This window comes from Thamnophis elegans, chromosome 7, assembly GCF_009769535.1.
Source record: "Thamnophis elegans isolate rThaEle1 chromosome 7, rThaEle1.pri, whole genome shotgun sequence".
Taxonomy (NCBI): domain Eukaryota; kingdom Metazoa; phylum Chordata; class Lepidosauria; order Squamata; family Colubridae; genus Thamnophis; species Thamnophis elegans.
In genome coordinates, this window is record NC_045547.1 from 5134708 (window position 1) to 5157386 (window position 22679).

At 41.0% G+C, this 22679-nt stretch overlaps 1 protein-coding gene across 1 annotated transcript; it reads left to right on the forward strand.

Annotated features, from left to right (window-relative positions):
* The first annotated feature begins 7930 nt into the window (after positions 1-7930).
* Positions 7931-15236, forward strand: LOC116511529 (josephin-2-like). Its single transcript, XM_032221619.1, has 5 exons — positions 7931-8034; positions 9573-9758; positions 12450-12575; positions 12961-13155; positions 13700-15236. The coding sequence occupies exons 2-5, from the start codon at positions 9616-9618 to the stop codon at positions 13800-13802; spliced, it is 567 nt and encodes a 188-aa protein (XP_032077510.1). The 5' UTR covers positions 7931-8034; positions 9573-9615; the 3' UTR covers positions 13803-15236.
* Positions 15237-22679: the final 7443 nt, after the last annotated feature.

A 22679-nucleotide genomic window follows, 5' to 3' on the forward strand; every position in this document is an offset into this window, starting at 1 on the left:
TGCAAATTATATAGATTTCCAAATTCTGTGCCAAGGAAAACTGGCATCAGCTGCTGCGAGGACCAAAATACGCAAATAGAGATATCCTTGTCTTTATCTTTTCATTTCACTTCATCCTGATGTTTACAGTTCTCTCCCTCCAAGCCTGGCCGTTATCTTATTTTTGAACGTGCATTGCCTCGAGTTACTTATAAATGAATAAAGGTGAGATGGACATCTGGTATATAAATCAAGAAGTGAGGCTGTGATCCAAGAAACCAAATTTTGTAGGCCAACAAAATGGTGTTACAATGAACCCAAATATGATAATTCACAAAGAACCTGACCGGACGTGAGCAATCTAGCACCTGTTTTCCACAGACGTTTTAGTCTAGTGGTGAAGGCCCAGGCTAGAAATTGGGAGCCTGTGAGTTCTAGTCCCACTTTAGGCATGAGAGTCAGCAAGGCGACTTTGAGCCAATCAAGAGATGGTGAATTCTAGTCCCACCTTAGGCACGAAAGCCAGCTGGGTGACTTTGGGCTATCACTAGGAGACTGGGAATTCTAGTCCTGACTTAGACAAGAAAGCCGGCCGAGTGAACTTGGGCCATTCTCTCTCTCTCAGCCCAACCAAACTCACAGGGCTGTCGTTATGCCTTGTCAGGAAACTCCCATCATCTTCGCCATCAATTTTTCTATCGGTCAAACCATTCCACCTTTCTGCATATAGAAGTCTCGCTGGCATTATCATTTATAAAAACAAAGTTTTTTGTCAATCAGTCCCCAAAAACATGTCCGGCTACAGTTGTATATTAATCTATAGAATCTTCTGAATTCATGCATTTGAATCCATTTTTTAAAAAGCTTTTTTTTACATATCCACCAAGAGTCATCATCCCCTCTTGTTCACATTTCCACCGTAAATATTTTTATATACATCCATTTTTCCAGTGTCAAATACCAACAAGAGATAACCTTACAAAAATTAAGACTATAACGTAGTGTGGATTTTGGTTTTTTCCATCAGTATGTTGGTTTTCGTTTGAATTGGTGCATTTTTATCTTTTGCATTGTTATGAGCCACCTGGAGTGGGGGACACCAAAATTGAATTAAGGTGGAAAGACGACACATTTTATGTCAAAACCTGTATTTTAAAAAAATAGTAATTAAATTTAATCTGAATTTAAAATAAAAAATCTTCTGGAACAAAGGGATTGGTTTCCCCCAATCTTAACTCAAGAGATGTCGAAAGTGTCTTTTAATAACGTACATTTAAAACGGTCAACATTTCACTTGCAATGTCTTAGAGCTGCCGTTTTGACATTTCTGATCTACGTTGATGAAATGCAAGGACTTTTGTCGATTTATCAGCCAAATGAACAGGCAGTATTATCGATGCACGGAGTGGGCATACTTTCCAGCCCAATTATTATTATTTGAAGATAGTGGAGTTTACTGCTGTGTTACAGGATTTATTTAAAGGAACTGTACTCACGTGCAACTGTGCACACGAGGGATGCAATTTGCACCCAGTGAAAAATGTACAGTCGTCGGGGTTGAAGGCAAGATAATTCGGTCAGCAGAGAAAAAACAGCTCCCTTGTCACCATCTCAGATTTTGCATTGCAAATTGCAGTGTTTCTCCTCCAAAGAGAGGGAGGGAAAATCTACTTGTGCAGAGCAATTGCAGTCCCAGCAAACCCCAGCAGACAATCGCTTTGATTTGAGAAGCTTTTCCAGAAAAGCAGGGCAAAATTCGGACTATCTTTCCACTTTTTGTTTTTTTTGCTTTGCACGCAACCCGACCGTTAAAACTCCCCATTAGAATTTGCGACTTCTTCTTTACGGCAATTGCAAATAATGGCCCGGGCTGGAATTTCCCAAATAGAAATTGAGGTCGCGGGCGGGGGGGGAGGACAGCTTGCAAGTCAAACTTCAGCTCATGAAATAAAATATGCAACGAGGTTGGAAGGACTCACAATCTCTTATCAATGTAGGTTCATTACAGCGGTCAGGCGATTTGGCTGGAAATGTCCTTTTCAAGATAATTGAGAAAGTTTTCTCTCTCGAACCCCCCCCTTCATTTTGAAGTTGGTATAGTCCCAAGGTATATTTTGCTTGCTTTGCCGAGCCAGCTTTGCTCATTTTAGGGCGGGCGGGGCAGAAGAAAGTTGGAGCATGTTGTTAAGCTCAAACAATCGCTTTTTATTTTCCTGTTGCGTTAGGGGACCGTTTTGCAATTCTCTTTTAGTTATTTTCGGTTCGTTATGAGATGGGGTTTTGTTGAGGGAGCCTGAATATCTATTTACCAAGAAAACCATTGTTTCTACAGCTTTTTCCTACGTTCAGTCTCAATTATTGGGAATTTTTCTTACTTAAAAGTGGAAGAAAAAGCTTTTTATAAACAAGAGTTTTTCCGTTTTTTTTTCTCAAACCCAGGTGTGTTCTTTTTTTCTAAATCTCATGCTGGGTTTCTATATCTTTTTTTAAAATTCAACCAAGTTTAGGCTTCTTAAATCTCTTACTTTAAAATTCAACTAAGTCTAGTCTTTTCTGCACGCCACATTATCTTGTATGTTTAAGCTGGGTAAACCAAAGTCAGTTCAAAGCTGGTTTATTGCGTTTTTTTTATACCTGAGTTTTCTGTAGAATTTGGGTTTCTTTGGACCAGAAAAGCTTAGCATTTTTACAATGACGCTGTTTTTCAGTTAATCCTGCAAATGCCACTCCATGGGGAAAGAAGTTGCAGAATAATTAAAAGCAGAATTTGAAAGCAATTTACATTAAAGTTCTGGAAGTTTAACTACATTTAAAGAGGTCTCTGCTCGGATGCAGTCCACCTATTTAATTTATGGGAAAGGGGATGGTTCAATTCTGCTTAAATTGAGAAACTTCGATGAGATAAAGGCGCTGTTAAAGCAGAAAAAAATAGTAACGCAGGCTTCTAATACTTTCCTGAAGCACAAACTTTTGCAAAACTTCTCAAAGATGAAAAAGGGGGGGTTGCTTTGTTAAAAGCTACTAAAGGATTTGTGTGGGTTTTTCAAGAGAACTACATGCTTCAACTTAAATGGCTGCCTTGCTATTTTTAAGGGCTTTTCAACATTTAAATTAAATTTCCTGAGAGATACACATACACACACAAAGGGATTGTCCTTAATTCCCTAGGCCAGTTTCTATTGCCTCGGGTTCATTTTGCCAAAATACCCTCCCTAGTTTCCTTGTTTTGTTCTACAGACTTACTAATTCCATCCCCCCCTTCATTTCTTCCGTTTTAAATTCATTAAATTGAAAACGTGGGTAGAAAAGGAGAGGCTTTTTCAAACAATTCTACAGTGATGGTAGGCTTTTCGTTGATACGAAGTGGGACACTACCTATGTTAACAAAAGGGAGTAAGCCTTTGAGTTGAAGTATGACATTTATTAGGTTTTTATACCACCTTTATATTATATAAAGCAGCAAACCTACTTAATACTCCTTACTCATGTTTTCCACACAATAATAGATGTTCATTAAAAAATCTTTCAAGCAACTTTTTGGCCGGGTCATTTTCCCCACTTGGAACTAAAACCAGAAGGACTTTTCTTCCAACAAGAGTTAAATGCTTGTTTAGTTAAATTAAACTTTAAATGTGTGTGTGGGGGGGGGAGCCTTTTCAATTACGGATGCTACTGCTGGGATTTTAAACCAAGATTCTGGGTTTCTTTTTAAATTAAATGAAGTCTAGCCCAACATTAACTTTCTATTTCAGTTATACTGTATATGAAACAAAGTAGTTCAAAACTGATTTAAGTTTTTGATATCTGGGTTTATTTTGAACACAGTTAAATGAGGTTTTTTTTTAAGGCAACCCTGCTTCTAAGTTAAGGGAAAGGAAATGCAGCATAGGCCTAAAAACAGTTTGAAGCCATTAAAAGTTTTACTGAATACATTTATTATAGCTGACCTGTTTGAACCTCCATATTTATGGCCAAGTGTACGTTTTAAATTTTTGAAGTAATTAGGGGAATGCCCAGGTGATACTTAAGCTCTATTTAGAAGCTTTGCAAGGCGTTCCTCTTGAGTTTTAAGCAAAAAAAAAAATCTGCAGTTGGGACTCCTAGTGCTTAATTTTCTCCAGCAGAGGGATTTACAAAAGTTTTTTTCTCTTAAAACATGGGGAATCTGTTGCTTTGCTGGGCTTAAAAGAAAAAAAAAATTGGGTGGCTTTCTCTGAAGATTGACTTTCATAAAAGGTTGCCTTCCAACTTTTTAAAAAATAGCTGTTACAACTCTTAACCAGAAAAAAAATAAAGGGAAGTTTGGTGTCTGAGCAGGCAGGGCAAAGAGAAATACAATGGTTTTTTCCCCTGGTTTGGATAACTATTGGTTTAACAAAATATACAATACTGCACAGTTGGCAGTGTGGAAAGTTATCAGCTAAGCTGCCCCTGGCAGAAATACAATGTTTTATTGCTGCAGTTAAAAAAATAAACTACACATTTAAGACCAGGAACGTGCTATATATCAGCCTTAAAAGAAGAGACGGAGATCACAAATCTCCGGAACTTAAAATATATTATCCACTTAGCTTTTGTTAGCCTCTGCTAACTTTGAAGTGTAAAAACTACCATTGAAGAGATCTGCCTTTATGCATCATTGATCAATTTGGCCATTGCACGGTGGTGATCCACCAGCCTGTAATTAGCTCTGGCGTTTTTTTGCTTCAGACATATTAATCGATGGGAGGTTTAACTCCTATTGCTCCCTTCCCCATCGCGCACAGTTTGGGCTGTTCATGCCCAGGGAATGACACTTTTTAGATATCCGCGGCATTTTCTCTGGACCCCCGCCACACATCCCTCCTCCGTATCACAGGCACATCTGATATATCAGTTTGTTGTTTTGCCCGTGATCTTGTAACCGGCCCGGTTTGTTCCTCATTATATATCAGCCTTTTATACAACATTCAGAAGACTTCAAAAACTTGATAGTAACTTTGTAATTCCTTTCTGCTTGAGCAACAGTCAGTACGGGTGACTACAAGCCCCTTAACGTTTCTAAAAACCCAAGTTTGCTGAGATACAACTTGAAGCTGTCATTCATCTGAATAATTTTTATAAGGAAGTCTGCCATTATGAGCTTCTTTGTTCCATCAATCCTAGGTGTGACTTGAAATATACAGGACTTAATTAGTACCCAACTTAACCAATTTCACAATCTTTAGGGCAGTAACTTCATTAAGTCAACCCGAAGGTCCTAATAGGTAAATTTGGAGAGCCTTAGATCTCCTAAATTGGCTATTACATAGTGATACTGATCATTTAATGTTGTTATAGTGGTCAGAATAACACTGCGTAATGAAGAAAACACTTCGCTGTCAAGTTATGAGACATCCCACTTATTTCAAACATCAAAGGAGAAAAATAAGTTAGAGGATGTCTGAAAAGATTGTTCAGCGCTACCCAATATCCTTGAAGAGAGTATATATGTATGTGTCTGTCTGTCTATATTGCAACATTACTTCATTTTAACAAAACATCAGTTTAGAATCCTTCAACTATGCTGAGGTTGCAAATTCCGAAATTCAAAATGTGAAAATCTAAGCTGATCTTGATTAAATTCAGAAATTTTAGGCTGGGCTGGGATGCTGAAAAGCACCCCAGAAAGCAGTGGGAATAAAATATTACTACTACGGTGTTGCCAAGAAAACTTGCACTGGCCATATCTAGAGATCTCTAGGTCTCAAAAGGGATGTTTCTGTACAGAATTTGCAGAAACTGGTAAAAGAATGAGGCCCTTTTCAACATTTTAGCTTCAGGGGAGATTTTTTTTATCTGTTTAAGGAAACTTAAAGAATGGATGCCTTTTCAGCATTTTACAGCATTGTATGAAATTAAGACAAAGGGTAGCAACTCTTTTGGATAGATAAGTGTAGTTAGAATTTTGCCAGCATGTCATAAACACAGACAAAATGGCTGATGGAGGAAGCTCATTTATTCATAAAATGGCTGCCACAATGGCATAAAAACTATTAGTAGTACTCGTAGAAACTTTTATCTTGGTTTGCTTGGATGTTCTCTGCCTCCACAGTAAGACACATTTCCAAGCAAAGTCCTGGACTGAAATTATAACCACATTTTTTATTTTATGAGCAATGTTGGCCGATGCCAGGGGCATTCTTGTAAATGTGATTGTAAAACCTGGCATTCAGCGTTTCCCTTTTCTATTTATGTTTTTCTTTTTTAAATTAAAAGATTAAATGATAAGATCAGGTTGAGCTAGAAGCTATGCAGACCTCATGTGTCGAACATATCTGTACTCATAGCATACTGCTTATTCCTAGATTAGGAGCTATTGCATTTTTTTTCTTACCATTTATAGACAGAAACCCAACAATATAAATATACCATTAAAAAAGTTACAATGGCGGGTTACTATATATCTAGAACATCTCCCACACTTTTGGACTATTATAACGAAACTCTACATGGGTTGCCTTTGAAGATTAATCAGTAATTTTAAAAAAACCTACTGGAAAAAAAGCATTTCCTGAATAATGACATCAAGAATCCTTGAATGAAGACCAATCAAAGAAAGTTCTTGAAAATAACAAAGGTTGAAGGCTGAATATAGAAACAATTAAAAATTATTTGTTAATTAGAAGCATAGGTCAATATATGGTCAAGATTTGAAGGATATAAAAGGAAAAGCTGATAAAAAAAACCCACATGGAATTGGTTATCAGGAATGTTAAAACAAAAAAATTTGAAGGCTTTATTTTAATGTCTCAGAAAGAAGCTTTGCTAACTAATTGAATGAAGGTGAAAATTCTATATGTAACAAACAACAGAAAATGACATGGTTGTAGTATAAAACGGATGAAAAAACCATTGATCAAAGGATTTGGTAGAATGTCACAAATTGATTACAAACAGTATCATAAACAAAGTTGCTAAGTCTGGTTTTGAATATTGTAAAAACTATTGAGACTATCAAAGTGAGAAAGTTTTGGAAAATGAGCAGTTCCATAATATGCCTTATATTGTGGCGGAAAAGTCTGGTTCATTGATATTGCTATTCTAGGTGATCCAGAATTGAAGAACAACAATTGGGGGAAAAAAGATGAAATACTGGATTAAAGTTGACCGCTTATGGGAAAAATCTGTTGCTAGGCCAACTGACATTAGTTACCTAAAAGGATTTCCTCAATATCAGGACATAGGAATTTATCTTAACATCCTAATTTTATTTTTAAACCTCCTGGGAATGGTCCATATTAGGTTCTTAAGAATTTTTAGGCCAATGGTTAGGATTTGAATGATTTAAGTTTCTATTAGAAACTTAGACTGTGAATCTAACATAGATTATCCACAGGTAATAATAAACATAACAAAAGAATAATAAAATCTCGCTTTCAGAAGAGTCCTGGGAGCAGTTTTGTTGTCAATAGATACTTCATTAAGGGTATGTTTTCTGCCTTTGGCACAGTAATTGCTTATAGTTTATATAAGCAATTATTATATATATATATAATATTATATATATATAATAGTTTATAATATTAGGGTATAAAATACCAAAGGTCAGTTTAAATTTTGGAATGAATTGCTCTTCTTAAACTTTACATTTGGGTTAGCTTGTAAGAGTTGAAATCCTACACAAAGCAACAGTCCAGAATGTTTTGAACGCAATGTTGTACCAAGATTGCAAATCCACTTGTTTTCCAGTTATTATAATAGTTATCCACCGGGTGGGAACTATACTGTAATCTTTTATCTAAACTTCTTCCTCAATCTGTGATCAATACACTCCGTCTCAAGGTCTCTTTCAAGGGAAACAAGTCGCAGCAATTGCCTCTCCCTTTCGTTGCATTCTGGGAAATGTAGTTTCCTACCGGCTTCCAGTCAAACGCGTGAAGACCTAACTGGGAATTGTAGTTCTATCGTCTTGCCCCAAGGCTTGCTGGGAAGAGTAGTTTCTCTAACTGCACAGTCAGCCTGGCCTTTTTAACAGCCGTTTCTGGGGAAGTCATGGTGGGGGGGACTGTTTATTGGACTTTCGCTTTCCCCTGGGTAAGTTTATTTTTTCTCTGGGGGTTGTTTTCCCAAACTCCTCTCTCCACCCCCCCCCCTTCCTGAAACGCGTCGGTCGTTGGGAATTGTTGTGTTTCTCGGTGGAAAAACATTGAAACATTCAGCAGGGTATGGAAGTTAGATTTGCCAGGGATGATTTTCAGGGTTAATCATTCCTGAAGAATGGTACCTTTTGAGCATGCACAGAATGCAGCTGTGTTATAATAAGTACGTTTCCATCCATCGCACCAGTTTATGGAAGCAAATTTACAGTTTATGTAGGAGTACCTTTTTTAGTCTGTCTTTAGCTAGCCTATTTTGACCTATTTGATGACAACTGTACGCTACCTTGTAATAAGTCCAGTAAACTGCACCTGTCTTTTTGGCATGTGATAATTAATGTACATTCTAAAGCATATACAATGGTATCATAAAAGTGGAGCATTAATGTTTTACTGCTGTAATATTGCTTGTTTTAGAAACTTAGCAGCAGAGTATTAATAGGTTTTTTTTTGTGGTGATCAAAGCCACATTTGCTGATCTTTTAACTATTATGTATGCTTTCTTGACGGCTGTAGAAAATTATTTCCTTTTGTATATGCTTCAGAAGATTTTGAGTGAATGATCTTCCGAGGAAGGATAATTTTGACATACCATTTAGCCTTCGCAAACCTGCTGTCCAATAGATTTATTGGATTCAACTTTCCATAATTTTCAGAAAGTTAAATTGATCACATCTGAAGTGCAGTTGGCTAGGAAAAGCTGGACTGCCTTCATATTGTTACGCTATGGATAACTATAACACACAATTTCCTAACAGAAAGATCTGTGTGTACATCTTAACAAAGTGGCTGTATTCATTCCGTTCAGTATAGATGAAAGGAAAATAGAAATATGAGATGGGCAATCATGTTCCTCTCCTTAACCCCTCTCCCCATAGGGTGTACTTATTTACCACTGCAGTGATTAAAATAAAGAGACATTTGGCTGCTTCTGGGTCTTTTAAAACTTTGATTTATTATTATTATTATTTTGTTTTCAATCCTATAGTGCTTAAGAATACCCATAATTTGCTTGGGCTTCTGGGAAACATTTAATATTGTGATGCACTCAGGGCATTTGTGTTGCCAATAATGAATGAAGCTTTGGTCAACAATTGGCTGGGCTTCCCTAGCATCTGACAAGGGTGGGGCAGCCAGGAGAATCTTGGATGAGCTGTGATCCTAGAGAAAGCTTAGCAGGCGTCAAGAGCTGGAGAAGGAAGGGACAAGAAGAGAAAACAAAGCAGGGGAGGTTGAGAAGACATGAGGTTTATCTAACAAAATTGGACTTTGAGAACCAAGGATGTTCTACAAGGAAGAGGCTTTGAGGACAAGAATTGCTGTGAGACCCAACTACACAAAGGGAGGATCTATGGGTGCCTGGAAGGGCCAGAAGTGAAGCTAATGCCATTCCTTGTTATCTGCTGGTGGGATTGTACTGATGGGGGGTGCATTCTCTATTCATGCTTTTTCTTAATGGGGTTTTTTTGTCTCCAGGGTTGATCTCCTGGGAACGGCCTTTCAGGCCAATTTGGATGTGATGTCTGGGAATCTGGCCCAAAATGAGACATCTACAGTTTATCATGAGAGGCAGCGCCTGGAGCTTTGTGCCGTCCACGCCCTTAACAATGTCCTGCAGGAGCGACTCTTTACCCAAGAGATAGCTGACGAAATCTGTAAAAGTTAAGTTGTTTGGGTGGTTTAGTTTGCCTCTCTTTGGGACTGATTATTCCCATATTTAGGATCTATAGGGGAGCATCATCTCTACAAGAGTCAAGTTGCTCTTAACTTTTTTATACCAATCTTAAAAAACATCAAACCTGGAAAGCATCTTTTTAAGGATCCAGGTAGGAACTAAAAGAAGCGAGTCAAAATGAAGAGGGGGGGGAAATATCCCAAGGTTTTAAAACTTTGGGCGTCAAATCAATTTATCTTGACATTTATGCCAGTGAGTTGGTATATATACATCATCTGTTTTTATGATGTAAGCCTACTAGTTGAAAATTCATTCAGGAATTGGATTGGAGCTCTCTGTTCAGTGAGAAGTGTTTAAAATAGCTTCTGTATACCCCAGAATATCACTTTAGGAAAGAGGAGGAGAAGGATGGAGTTTGAAATAATTGATTTTGTTTAATTTAAATATCTTGTCTATATTCAGTCTTAGAATTCCATCTTTTCCTTAGGAAGAAAGGATGGTGGTTTATTGGTTTGAGTTTCTGTGGAGCACTCTGACTGACGAGATAGGTGGGGTGAAACTGTTTCATGCCCTTTTTCCGTTTGAGAGCATGAGAGCTATAGACTCCCCAAGTTCCATGTGGAATTGTGCTTGAAATGAATTATACATAAGCTTTTTATCTTAGGGAACCAAAAATACTCCTATTGCTGGAGCCAACTCTTCTTATGCCCTTCCAGGTCTCCTGGCTTATTTAATGCAAACTCTGCGGGTCTCCTGATAGTAGCGGATGGATAATTGAGCTTATCAAATCTTCAGTAATATAAAGTGGCTTCTCTTTTTTTTAAAAAAAGTAAAAGCTATTTAGGAATACTAAAAAAGGCTCCATCGCTTTTTGCTTAATTTGCATTTTTCAAGCGCCTGAAAGAGGAACAACACCGCCTTCTTTTGTTTCTTTGGAAACTTGACTAATTGTGCTCAGGGCAAAGCAGGTTTGATGGAGAAGGAAGATTTTACCCTGGATAAATAAAATAGACTCTTCCAGCATGAATGGCTGGGAATCTTTTTATGTATTCATTTAAAACTATTGGCATTATGACACATTGTTTAGTACAATTAAGATAATATCTTAGATTCCAGCAATATTTCAGCGGAAGCTACAAGTAGGCCCTCAAATATTGGATCTGCTTCAGTTGAGGTCGGTTGATTTATTGTTCATTTATACCAATCTTATTCTGGGGCAAGTAGGAATCTCTGCGGCTTCCCTAGAGCAGTGTTTCTCAACCTTGACAACTTGAAGTCCTGTGGACTTCAACTCCCAGAATCCCCCAGCCAGCACAGGACTTCAAGTTGCCAAGGTTGAGAAACACTGCCCTAGAGTATCCTATGTCTCTGGAAAAGCCCAAGGCACTAGCTGAACCCTTCGGGATTGGGCGGCCTATAAATTTAATAAATAAATACATATATAAAGAAGTGTTAACATCCTTTATTCTCAATTTTTTCCTGAAGTAGCTCCTTAGGAGTATTAAGATTTTGCCAGCTTGACATGAACAAAAAGTTAAGACATGAAATGCATTAAAAAAAACCACACACCTTATTTTGGACAAGCTGGAGATAAGAAAAAAATAATAGCACAATGCTGGCAATGGGCATGGTGCATTATAACTTGGGGGGGGGGAGTATTTCCCCTCCAGGAGGCCACAGTCTCCTGACTTATGGCTCAGGCAGGCAAAAGAAAAGAAGATGGAAGTGAAGCATAGGGGCCTGTCCTTATGTCTTTTAACTTTTGGGGTCTCTAATGTGTTGCTCGTGGCAACTCAGGGACATTCCCTATGGCAGTGTTTCCCAAACTTGACATGTGTACCCCTTCTATAATTTTCATAACGCTGAGTACCCCTCATAAAAAAACATGCTTTAATAAAAATCAAAATATATTTATTTTTTTGGTACATACGCAAAATAAATGAAAGTTACATTATAAAGAACATTTATTTGATTCAATGAGAAGGATGAAATTGTTTTATGTTGAGATGACAGATCATCATAATTTGGTTCCCTGCTTGTTAATTTTAATCTGAGATGCGGTTCCACGTCCAATAGTCTGTTCCTTTTTTCCAACTTAATATCTACAAATGCAGGAAAAGCAACTTCGCGTAAATATGAAGTTGGAAAAGGCAAGATGTATTTCAGGACTTTTTCTGTTAAAACCAGATACACATGTTGCATCTGTAACCAGAATGATGTTAAAGTATGCTCCTTATGTTTATTTCTCAATCCGTCCGTACCCCCCACCAAACTCTTCCCGTACCCCTGGGGGTACGCGTACCACACTTTGGGAAACACTGCCCTATGGCTCTTGGCAGTCTCATTTATGCATCTGAGAAAATAAAAGACAACAGGTCATTGCAATTCAGTACTTTTTTTTTTTTAGAAAGAGTCTCTTCTGAAAACAAAAAAAGCTAAAGTAATTTAAGGAATGTAATAGGTAGCATACTGGTAGCCTCCATGGAGGTATAAAGAAAGATACTTCCTAAATAACTTTCTAGCAATTGGATCAGCCATGAATACAGTGGAAACCATTTGTGAGCGAGAGTCCCTATTATATACTCTTTAAGCATTCCAGATGTGCTCCTGATGCTTAGGGGAGGCCCTCTTTTCCCAAACCCTCTCCGGTGATGTCTTTCCTCTTTCCACCCCCACAGGCTGGCTCCTGATGCCAGGTGGAACCCACACCGTAGCTTTCTGGGGACAGGGAACTATGACGTCAATGTCATCATGGCAGCTCTTCAGAGTGTGGGGTTTGAAGCCGTTTGGTGGGATAAACGAAGGTACTTTTTCTAGACACTTTTTCTGAACAACTCTGAATTAACCATTCTATTTTTTCTTAAGAGCAAGCGTCTTGTCATTCTCTTACTTCTGTGTTCTCCTTCTCTTCCTAACTATCCTCGCCGATTCCTCCCTCGCCTCGTTGCTTAAGGCAGCTTATAATTTAAAAACGACATTGTGCCGTAGCATTTTTGAGGCGTAATTGCTAATCTTTTCTTTTTGGTGGTGCTTCTTCACTGATTGACTAAGCTGGGAGCTGCTTCCTATGATGTGAGGCCATCCTTTTCTGGCCATTTCAGAATTGTGTGTGTGTGTGTGTTTTTTTAATCTTCTCGCCAGCTTAATCTACTTGCTCTGCCAAGCTCCTTTTCTCCCTTTGTCTCATAGACCCCTCGAGCAGTTGTCCCTGGCGGGGCTGGTTGGCTTCATTGTGAACGTCCCTTCCAATGTGTGCCTGGGTTTTCTGTCTCTCCCTGTGAGGCGTCGCCACTGGATTGCTGTGCGTCAGCTTGATGGCATCTATTATAATCTTGACTCCAAACTGAAGGCACCGGCACCAATTGGTGGTGAAGCTGACCTCAGGTACCAATGCGGTGGCAGTCAAGATGTAGTTGCAATGATGTCATTGCCTCCATTTTCTTGTTTTACTTCCATATTATCAGTGGTGGGTTTCAAAAAATTTTGAAACGTCTTCTGTAGCTGTGGCTTGCTTTCCGGGTCCACTGGTGGAACCCTCTTCTAACCGGTTCGGTAGATTTGACGAACCGGTTCTGCCGAACCGGTGCGAACCGGTAGAAACCCACCTCTGCATATTATGAATTCAAAGTGATTTATCTAAAATATAACACAGGATACATAAGCAATACCAAATACCGTGTAATAAAACCCTACTTGAATATAAAAGTTGAAAGTTGCTAAAAGGATTAAAAACTGACTGCTCTTAAGTAGCCACATCTCTGCCTACTTTTGAACAACATTCCACAATGCGTTTTTTAGGATGAAGCTTGGAGAAAGCTAAAAGTCCTTGGAGAACTGTGCTGGGATGGTGAGAATGATGGTTAGAAGGCTCACTCACAGGAGACCCTGCTGGATTCCTGACATCGTGTTCTTGTTTTTGTCCCCACAGGGTGTTTCTCCAGGAGGTCCTCTCCCAGGGCCCTTGTGAGTTGCTGTTGGTTGTGCCCCATGAGGCAGGCGAAGCCAGGCCTTGGCTGAATACTGTGAGGTGATCCCAGGCCTCCCAAAAGATACTGCCTGGTCTATGAAGATCTTTCTCCCTGCCTGCACTCTCTTGCACCACCTACTGCATGTAATGGAGGGGAAGAAGAATGGAGCACTCCATTCCTGTTTATACTGCTACCCTGGGTGCCGATGAAAGAATCCATCTTACCTTCTCTAAGAAATGATCCTGACTTCCCTCTTATTTCTTGCTTTTTAAAGGCTTTTGGCTGCTTCTGGGATTATGTGAAATAAAGGACATGGCACCTAATGGTGAAGGGTCCCCCCCTATAGCCAATTTCATGATACTTAGGCCTATATACAATCTTCCTTGCAGACAAATAGATCAAAGTTTGGGAGTAAGTTTATGCACAGGGCTTGATGGGGGATGCCCATCTCTTATTTTCAGCCTACGATATAAATGCAACAGTAAAAAAATGTGGGTCTCAGTAGACCTGGATGTTGTGCTTTCAGTATTCTCCTATAAAAGCCATTCTGCTAATATATCCAAGAGTTCCTTGGATGAAACAATTTGTTGGACCATTCCTTAAATAATTCACATTTGATTTTGGAAAGGGCTGTTCTGGAAAATTGAAGAACCAGATGGGAGAATGAGATGCTTAAGAACTTAATAAAAAAAAAATATAAGAACTGAAGGGTAACTTTTAGTTTGGAAGAGCTATGCAGAAAAGACCTGCCTTCTATCTCAGGTTTCCTTGTGAAACTGAAGGAATATGCGAGGTTTAAGAATTCTAGGGTAGCTGTGGTTGATGTTAAAGAAAGAAGTTGAGAATAATATTCCGCTAGAAACATGATTTAGGAGAAGAGAGTAATAATTCTGTTACTATATTATAGACTCTAAGGTGCTTCCGTGCCTTTTAATTTATGGCTAACAAATTCAATGGGAAGGTTTTCCACAAAATTGATGTCTTAAAATAGTGGCCTTCCTGATCCTCTTGTTTCCAGTATCTTTCCTCATTGGATGGGAATTGTAGTTCAATGCTATTGGGAAGGTTACTAGGAGTACTTGTGCCTATTTAATTTTTGGCTGCCATATAATGAGTAAAGGACAATAATCTGGCACAGTGGATAAATAAATTATCCTCCCAGCAAGCGAAAATATTTGCTTTTTCTTTTATTTCTAAAGGAGAAAAAAAATCCTACTTGTGCCAGAGAACAAAGAGTATATAGTGAAAAGTTCAAATATTAAAATGGGACAAAACAGTGATCAGGGAATGGGAGACTAATGCACTACCCAGTTATTTATCCAGTTTTATGTGTGTTTATCCTTTTCTAGGCTGCGTTGCCTATTTTGTGAATTAGAATAAATACATATGCTTTCCAAGTTTTATGTTTTTACCAAAACAAAAAACTTATCTATCAACAACCCTAAAAGGGTAGAAACACAATGGTGCAATACAAATAAATGTGTGTTTTAGTTTATATATTTTTTTCTGGTAGAATGTGATTTGGGGGGGGTGGGAGAAGAAGATTATATCCCATTTGTGTAGAAAGTTGCACTGACCCACCAGCAAGCCACTGCCGTCACTTTCTATATAGAAAGTTAAAATTAAGTGAGCACAAAACCCAGTAAAATGCTTTTGTTTCAGACATATCAAAATAATTGTGGGCAACTGGGTTGATTTGAAAGTTGGGGCAAAAGGATGGGAAAAGTTTTTCTCATTCACCATTTCCACAAGTGAATAAAAGTATTTGCGTAAATGTCCCATATGAACCATCCAAAAAGATTCTGTGGAAACAATAGTTGCAAAAGAGAAATTGGACCATAACGTGAAGGACATCAACCAATTCAACTTAAATCACCGAGCTCCCAACGGAAAGTCTGTTATTGTGGAACTCCCCACTTGTCCCCACATTTTTTACTCTTCCGCATGTCCAGAAGAAACAAGTCTTTAGCCTCTAGCGTCCTTCATTCCTACAGAGATAACACTAATTCTGGAGCCTCCGTTTGTTGAGCCATTTCTCTTGAGATCAAACTCAGCTGATAGCTCAATTAGGGTGCCTTTCAAAGACAATTGCTTTGGTCCCCCAATGTTCTTCCACAAGTCATGCTGGAGAACCCCCGTACATTCTTCTATGGAGCCTCCATAAGATTCCTCCGATGACCACTTCCTCTTGAAGCCACCATTTTGATTTCTTTGCAGTTGTCCCCAATTAGGGTGCTTTTCAAAGACAATTGATTTGGTCCCCCAATGTTCTTCCACAAGTCAGTCATGCTGGAGAGCCCCCGTACATTCCTCCAGCAGACATTTGCCTGTATGGAGCCTCCATAAGATTCCTCCGATGACCACTTCCTCTTGAAGCCACCATATCTCCTCTGAAGCCCACTTCTTTTAGAGCCACCTTGCTCCCATGTCTCCCCCAGTCATGAATATTGTTAACACCTTTTTTTTCTTGGACCTTCTAGTGGTGTCCAGTTGATTGTGGTTTTTGCTGAATGTTGCTCATTCTTGTGGACTCTCTGCTTAGTGTCCTGTGTCCTTGGGCAAATGTTTTGATTTTGATTTCTTTGTAGTTGTCCCCAATTAGGGTGCTTTTCAAAGACAATTGATTTGGTCCCCCAATGTTCTTCCACAAGTCAGTCATGCTGGAGGGCCCCCGTACATTCCTCTAGAAGACATCTGTCCGTATGGAGCCTCCATAAGATTCCTCTGATGACCACTTCCTCTTGAAGCCACCATATCTCCTCTGAAGATCACTCATTTCAGAGCTATGTTGTTTGGCTGTTTCCCAGTCATGAATATTGTTGACACCTTTTTTTTCTTGGACCTTCTAGTTGTATCCAGTTGATTGTGGTCTTTTTCTGCATGTTGCTCATTCATGCAGACTTGTCTGCTTAGTGCCCTGTGTCCTTGGGCAAATGTTTTGATTTTGATTTCTTTCTAGTTGTCCCTTAGAGGACAATAAATTCACCCTCATTTTTGTTTTAATTATGGGAGGGAATAACAGCCTCCGCAATTGCTGAGTCAAGGGTACAGGTCAAACCTTGATTGGTGGAAGGCGGCTTCTATTCTGGTCATTGTTATTTACAAGGGAAGCTTTTCAGGAAGTCGGTGAGGTTTTTGGACCTCTAATAGCATATTCTGGAAGTCCCATTTTTCCTCCAAGTTTGCTGTCCTTCCTCTTTTAATTAATTGAAGCCTTAGAAACCTTAACAAAGATTACATACATTAAATTGAAATTGAAATTTAATAAATTTGTATGCTGCCCAATCCCGTAGGACTCTGGGCGGCTTACAGAGACAATAATAAAAAGTTAAAATTAGGAATAAAAAGATACAATTTTAAAACAACACGCCATCCATTCTGTCTAGATGGGGCTGGACGTTGTTCAACAGCCCCAGGCCTGCCGGAACAGCCAGGTTTTGGTGGCTTTTCGGAAGGCCGAGAGAGTGGAAAGGTTCCGGATCTCCACGGGCAGATCGTTCCACAGGGCTGGAGCAGCCACAGAGAAGACCCTCCACCGAGGGGCCGCCAGCCGACATTGTCCGGCTGACGGCACCCAGAGGAGGCCCAACCTGTGAGATCTTATTGGTCGTTGGGAGGTATGTGGCAGGAGGCGGTCTCTCAGATAGCCAGGTCCTTAGCCATGTAGGGCTTTAAAAGTAATGACTAGCACCTTGAAGCGCGTTCGGAGACCAATAGGGAACCAGTGCAGCTCACGGAGGATGGGTGTATCTTGGTGCACCCGATATCGCTTGCGCGGCTGCATTCTGGACCAACTTTAGTCACTCTTCAGGGGCAGCCCCATGTAGAGCATATTACAGTAATCAGGACTTGAGGTGACGAGGGCATGAATGACCATTCGAAGTGCCTCCCGGTCCAGATAGGGCCGCAGCTGGTGCACCAGGCGAACCTGGGCAAAAGCCCCCCTGGTCACAGCTGACAAGTGGTGTTCAGACGTCAGCTGCGAATCCAGGAGGACACCCAGGTTGCGGACCCTCCCTGAGGGGTGTAAGATTTCACCCCCCAGGCTAGGAGATGGAATGTCTGGACTATCCTTGGGAGGTAACATCAATAGCCACTTGGTCTTGTCTGGATTGAGTGCAAGCTTGTTCGCTCCCATCCAGATCTTGACAAGCCTCCAGGCACTGGCACATCACTTCCACCGCTTTTAATTAATTGAAGACTTAGAAACCTTTTTTAAAATAAATATGACATACGTTATTGTACCGCTCTCCAGTCCCTCGACGAACAAACTGCCTTCTGCTACTGCCAAATATTTCAAATTTGGACTCATCAGTCCAGAGCACCTGCTGCCATTTTTCTGCACCCCAGTTCCTATGTTTTCATGCATACTTTAGTTATTTGGCTTTGTTCCCACATCGGAAGTTTGGCTTTTGGGCTGCAACTCTTCAATGAAGACCACTTCTGGCCAGTCCATTTTTCCTCCAAGTTTGCTGCTCTTCCTCTTTTAATTAATTGAAGACTTTCTCCTGGAAGTCCATTTTTCCTCCAAGTGTGCTGCTCTTCCTCTTTTAATTAATTGAAGACTTCCTTCTGGAAGTCCATTTTTCCTCCAAGTTTGCTGCTCTTCCTCTTCATTAATTGAAGACCTCCTTGCTGTTTGCAGTATCTTCTGTAGTGGTGGTATGCAGGACAGGCTTCATGAGAGTGTTAACTAGTCAAATGATCAAATAGCCAAAAAAGCAGAGATTCCTGTCCACATCAAACTAATCCCTTCTGAGGCAGAATCTGTCCTTTCTGCCTTTTTCCATGTTTGGTGTGGGGCAGACCTGCCTATAGGTCATAGCTGCCTTTGTCCAGCCCGCTGTAGAGAAGGAGGGGCAGTGATCCACATAACTCTCCGTTTCTCTTGCAGCCCCTTGGGAAATTTCCGCTCCTGGTGTAAGCTACTGGTATGAGGTCTGGTTTCTGCAGTAGCCCTTTGGTCAACTTATGCAACGTCCAAGCTTTGCAATGGCCAGATTTCCTTCCTTTTGCAGCATGTTTTTTTGCCCAAGCTTGTTGCCTTTTCATGGAGTGATTCCTGTAAGGTTTATAAGGTTTATTAGGTTTATTGTATTTATATGCCGCCCTATTCCCGGAGGGACTCAGGGCGGCTAACAAACCCAAGGGGAGGGGTAAACAAGAAGGGAATACAATAAACAAAGTACAAAGAGAATTGAAAAGGACAATCAACAGTCGCACAATTCGAGGGGGGAAGGGAACTCGTCAACCCCAGGCCTGCCGCAGGTTTTAACGGCTTTGCGGAAAGCCTGGAGGGAGGTGAGGGTTCGAATCTCCGCGGGGAGTTCGTTTCAAACGGTCGGAGCAGCCACAGAGAAGGCCCTCCCCCGGGTAGTAGCCAAATGACATTGGCCAGTAGATGGAACCCGGAGGAGGCCTAATCTGTGGGATCTAATGGGCCTTTGGGAGGTAATTGGCAGCAGGCGGTCTCTCAAGTACCCAGGTCCAATACCATGAAGGGCTTTATAAGTGACGACTAGCACCTTGAAGCGTATCCGGAGACCAATGGGTGGCCAGTGCAGCTCGCGGAGGATAGGTGTAACGTGGGTGTACCGAGGTGCACCCACAATCGCTCGCACGGCTGCATTCTGGACAAGCTGAAGTCGAATGCTCTTCAAGGCCCCATGTAGAATTCATTGCAGTAGTCTAGTCTTGAGGTCACAAGGGCATGACTGACAGTTGCGAGTGCCTCCCGGTTCAGGTAGGGACGCAATTGGTGCACCAGGCGAACCTGGGCAAATGACCCCCTGGTCACAGCCGACAAGTGATGTTCTAAGGTCAGCTGTGGATCCAGGAGGATTCCCAAATTGCGAACCCTGTCTGAGGGGCGTAGAATTTCACCCCCCAGCCTGAGCGATGGAATACTTAGCCAGTTTTTGGGAGGGAAACACACCAGCCACCCTGTCTTGTCTGAATTGAGTGCAAGTTTGTTTACCCCCATCCAGACCCTAACAGCCTCTAGGCACTGACACATCACGTCAACCGCTTCACTGAGTTGGCACGGGGCGGACAGATACAACTGGGTATCGTCCGCATACTGGTGATATTTTATCCCGTGCCGCCGAATGATCTTGCCCAACAGCTTCATGTAGATGTTAAACAGGAGGGGGGACAGGACCGAACCCTGCGGCACCGCGTATTTCAGGGGCCTAGGGGTCGACCTCTGCCCCCCAACCAACACCGACTGCGACCTGTCCGAGAGGTAGGAGGAGAACCACCGAAGAACGGTGACTCCCACCCCCACCTCCCGTAACCGCCGCAGAAGGATACCATGGTCGATGGTATCAAAGGATGCTGAGAGGTCAAGAAGCACTAGGACGGAGGCATGACCTCCATCCCTGGCTCTCCAGAGATCATTGGTCAGTGCGACAAAGCAGTTTCCGTGCTGTAGCCAGGCCTGAATCCAGACTGAAAGGGATCCTGATAATCTTGTATGATTGCCACCCTGAGTTGGATAGCCCACCTCTTTTGTGGATAGCCCACTGTTTGACACCTAGTGCTCAGTGGGATCCACAACATGAGCGCCAACACAAGCATTTACAGGCTACTACTCGCTGCTGACCACTCTTGCATCCTTCCCCACTGGTGTGTGTTTTCCCATTGCTAACTGCACCACCAACCACTCCCCCTTCCTTGTGAGTCATTACTACTGGAGAAAAGGGCCATTTTCTGGCTGCTTTAGGCTGCTTTATTTCCACATAATGACACCTCCTGCAAACTATCACCCCTCCAATTGTCTCAAGATGACTTGTGCAGCCAATGTTGCAGAGCTGACTGATGAGAGAGCTCATGAGACAAGGCAATTGCTGTGCAAAGGTGGTGGTGTCAGGTCTGTCCTGAATTGGACAATTGGAAAAGAAAAACCCTCGACTCCAATTTCTTTGGAGCAAAAAGTTCTTTTACTAAAGTCCACCGGCTACAGAGAAAATATTGGGATCTGAGTATTCCCGCCAAAATCTTACAATTTTCTTTTTATTATTTATTTAGTTTATGTAAGAGATAATAGGTGCCCCCCCCTTTGACTTAGTCCCATCAATGTCCAATAGTATTTGTTTCATGTTTTGGGAATGGCTTTGATGTTTGACACCTTGATGGAGTTTCCCATTCTGTTCTCGGGCCGGTTTATTCTGGATTGACGCATCTGGTTTCTGTCAGCTTGTCTCTCCTCTTACTCATTCACATGCCCAACCTTTACCTTGCCATGCCTTCTCCTTCCCTTGCGCTTTATGGTAGAATGTTAGCAAAGTAAAGATGCTGAAGGTGGCAGGCCTGACATTCTTCCCCCCTTGGAAAAGACTAGCGCTTAAGAGGAGAGAAAAGACAAATATAAATAATCAGTTAAAGTTCAGTGGGGCTTATCGGGATACTTTATATGGAATTTGTGGGGAAGTCTTTTCAGGGCCACTAGAATATTGGAAAAGATGTCTTTTTTTTTTAACTTTTTTTTTAACTTTTTTTTTCTGTTCATCAAAGGTTTTATTTCTTTTAAAACACAAATATTTCATCATTCCTCAATCAGTAAAACATCGAAGTACAATTTTTTTGGTATGCCCCTCCCTCCCTCCCCCCCGACTTCCCCCCCCCGACTTCCCCCCCCCAACTTCCCCCCCCCGACTCCCCCCCCCCCGACTTCTTATCTTAAGCATAGGCTAACTGGAGTTTCTTGGTCCCATATTTATTTTGTATATAGTCAATCCATTTTTTCCAGTCTCGTTTATATCTCTCATTTGAGTGATCTTTAAGATATGCCGATATTTTAGCCATCTCGGCTAAGTTTGTGACTTTCAATGTACATTCTTGAATTGAGGCAAGTCTTCCTTCTTCCAGTATTGCGCCATTATTAGGTACAGAATCAAGTTAGTCTCTACCACTGTAAAGTCAGTACATATACCTAGTAAAAATAACTGAGGAGTAAACTTTATCCTTCTTTCAAAGATATTTTGCATAATCCACCATATTTTTTATCCAGAATGCCTTAACCTTTTGGCAGGTCCACCATATATGATAATATGTAGCATCGAGAGAACCACACTGTCTTGAAGGCCCTGGATATGGTCAGTAAGATAAACCAGATCCATTGCTTGAGGAGCCTCTCACAAAAGTTCATCATGGTGACGATGCTCTCCAATTAATTGTATCCTATGCTTGGTGATTCTCTGCACCAAGTTTTCCATTCTTGTGCATATTATTTTAGCTATTTTATGTTCTGAATGGGGCTGGCTTTGATGGTGTCTAGTCACCGTGGTTTTTGGTGACCTTCCAAAACGGTTCAGGAATATAAGGAGACCACATTGTGCCAAGTACGATTGTATGATCAGGGACCTTCAGAAGTTGCATATTGTGGTTTAGATTTCTCTCTGGATGGGAGCAGCAGGATTCCCTATTTTTTACAAATACGAGTTCTGGGGGTACAGCTGTGTTTGAAAGATTCTTTGGGTGCTGCAGGTTTTTGCAGCTCCTTGAATGGAAAATGGTGTTGGGTGCCACAGGCCTTTCTATTGCCAGACGCAATACAGTTGCACTCAAATTAAAATGAATCGTCGTCCCCCAGGACTAGAATCCCTCCACAGGGATCAACGGCGTTGCGCTGATAAGAGCTAGACATTCCTGTGATATTTGATAACTCCGTGCAGCTAATCTTGTTGCTGGATTTCATCGTCTAGTCAGCAGGGCTTAACCAACTAACAAACTGGCTGTAGGCTTTAACAGGAGGGTCTGATGATACCTTGTTTCCCCGAAACCGAGACCTCTCTGGGTAATAAACTTAATCGGGCTTTTGAGCTAAAATAATCCCTTCCCCTAAAATAAGGCCTTTAATGCTCCTGTCCACTTGGTTCCCGCCATTTCCTCCGGGGGAAACGATACCCCACATGCACCCTGCCATTCATGCGGAACGGC

Bases quoted from the DNA above. Each gene is read 5' to 3' on its own strand.
- LOC116511529 (XM_032221619.1), top strand. From the start codon at position 9,616: ATGTCTGGGAATCTGGCCCAAAATGAGACATCTACAGTTTATCATGAG. The intron at 9,759-12,449 runs TTAAGTTGTTTG...CCACCCCCACAG, and splicing joins GCTGACGAAATCTGTAAAAG to GCTGGCTCCTGATGCCAGGT. The intron at 13,156-13,699 runs GTACCAATGCGG...TTGTCCCCACAG, and splicing joins GGTGGTGAAGCTGACCTCAG to GGTGTTTCTCCAGGAGGTCC.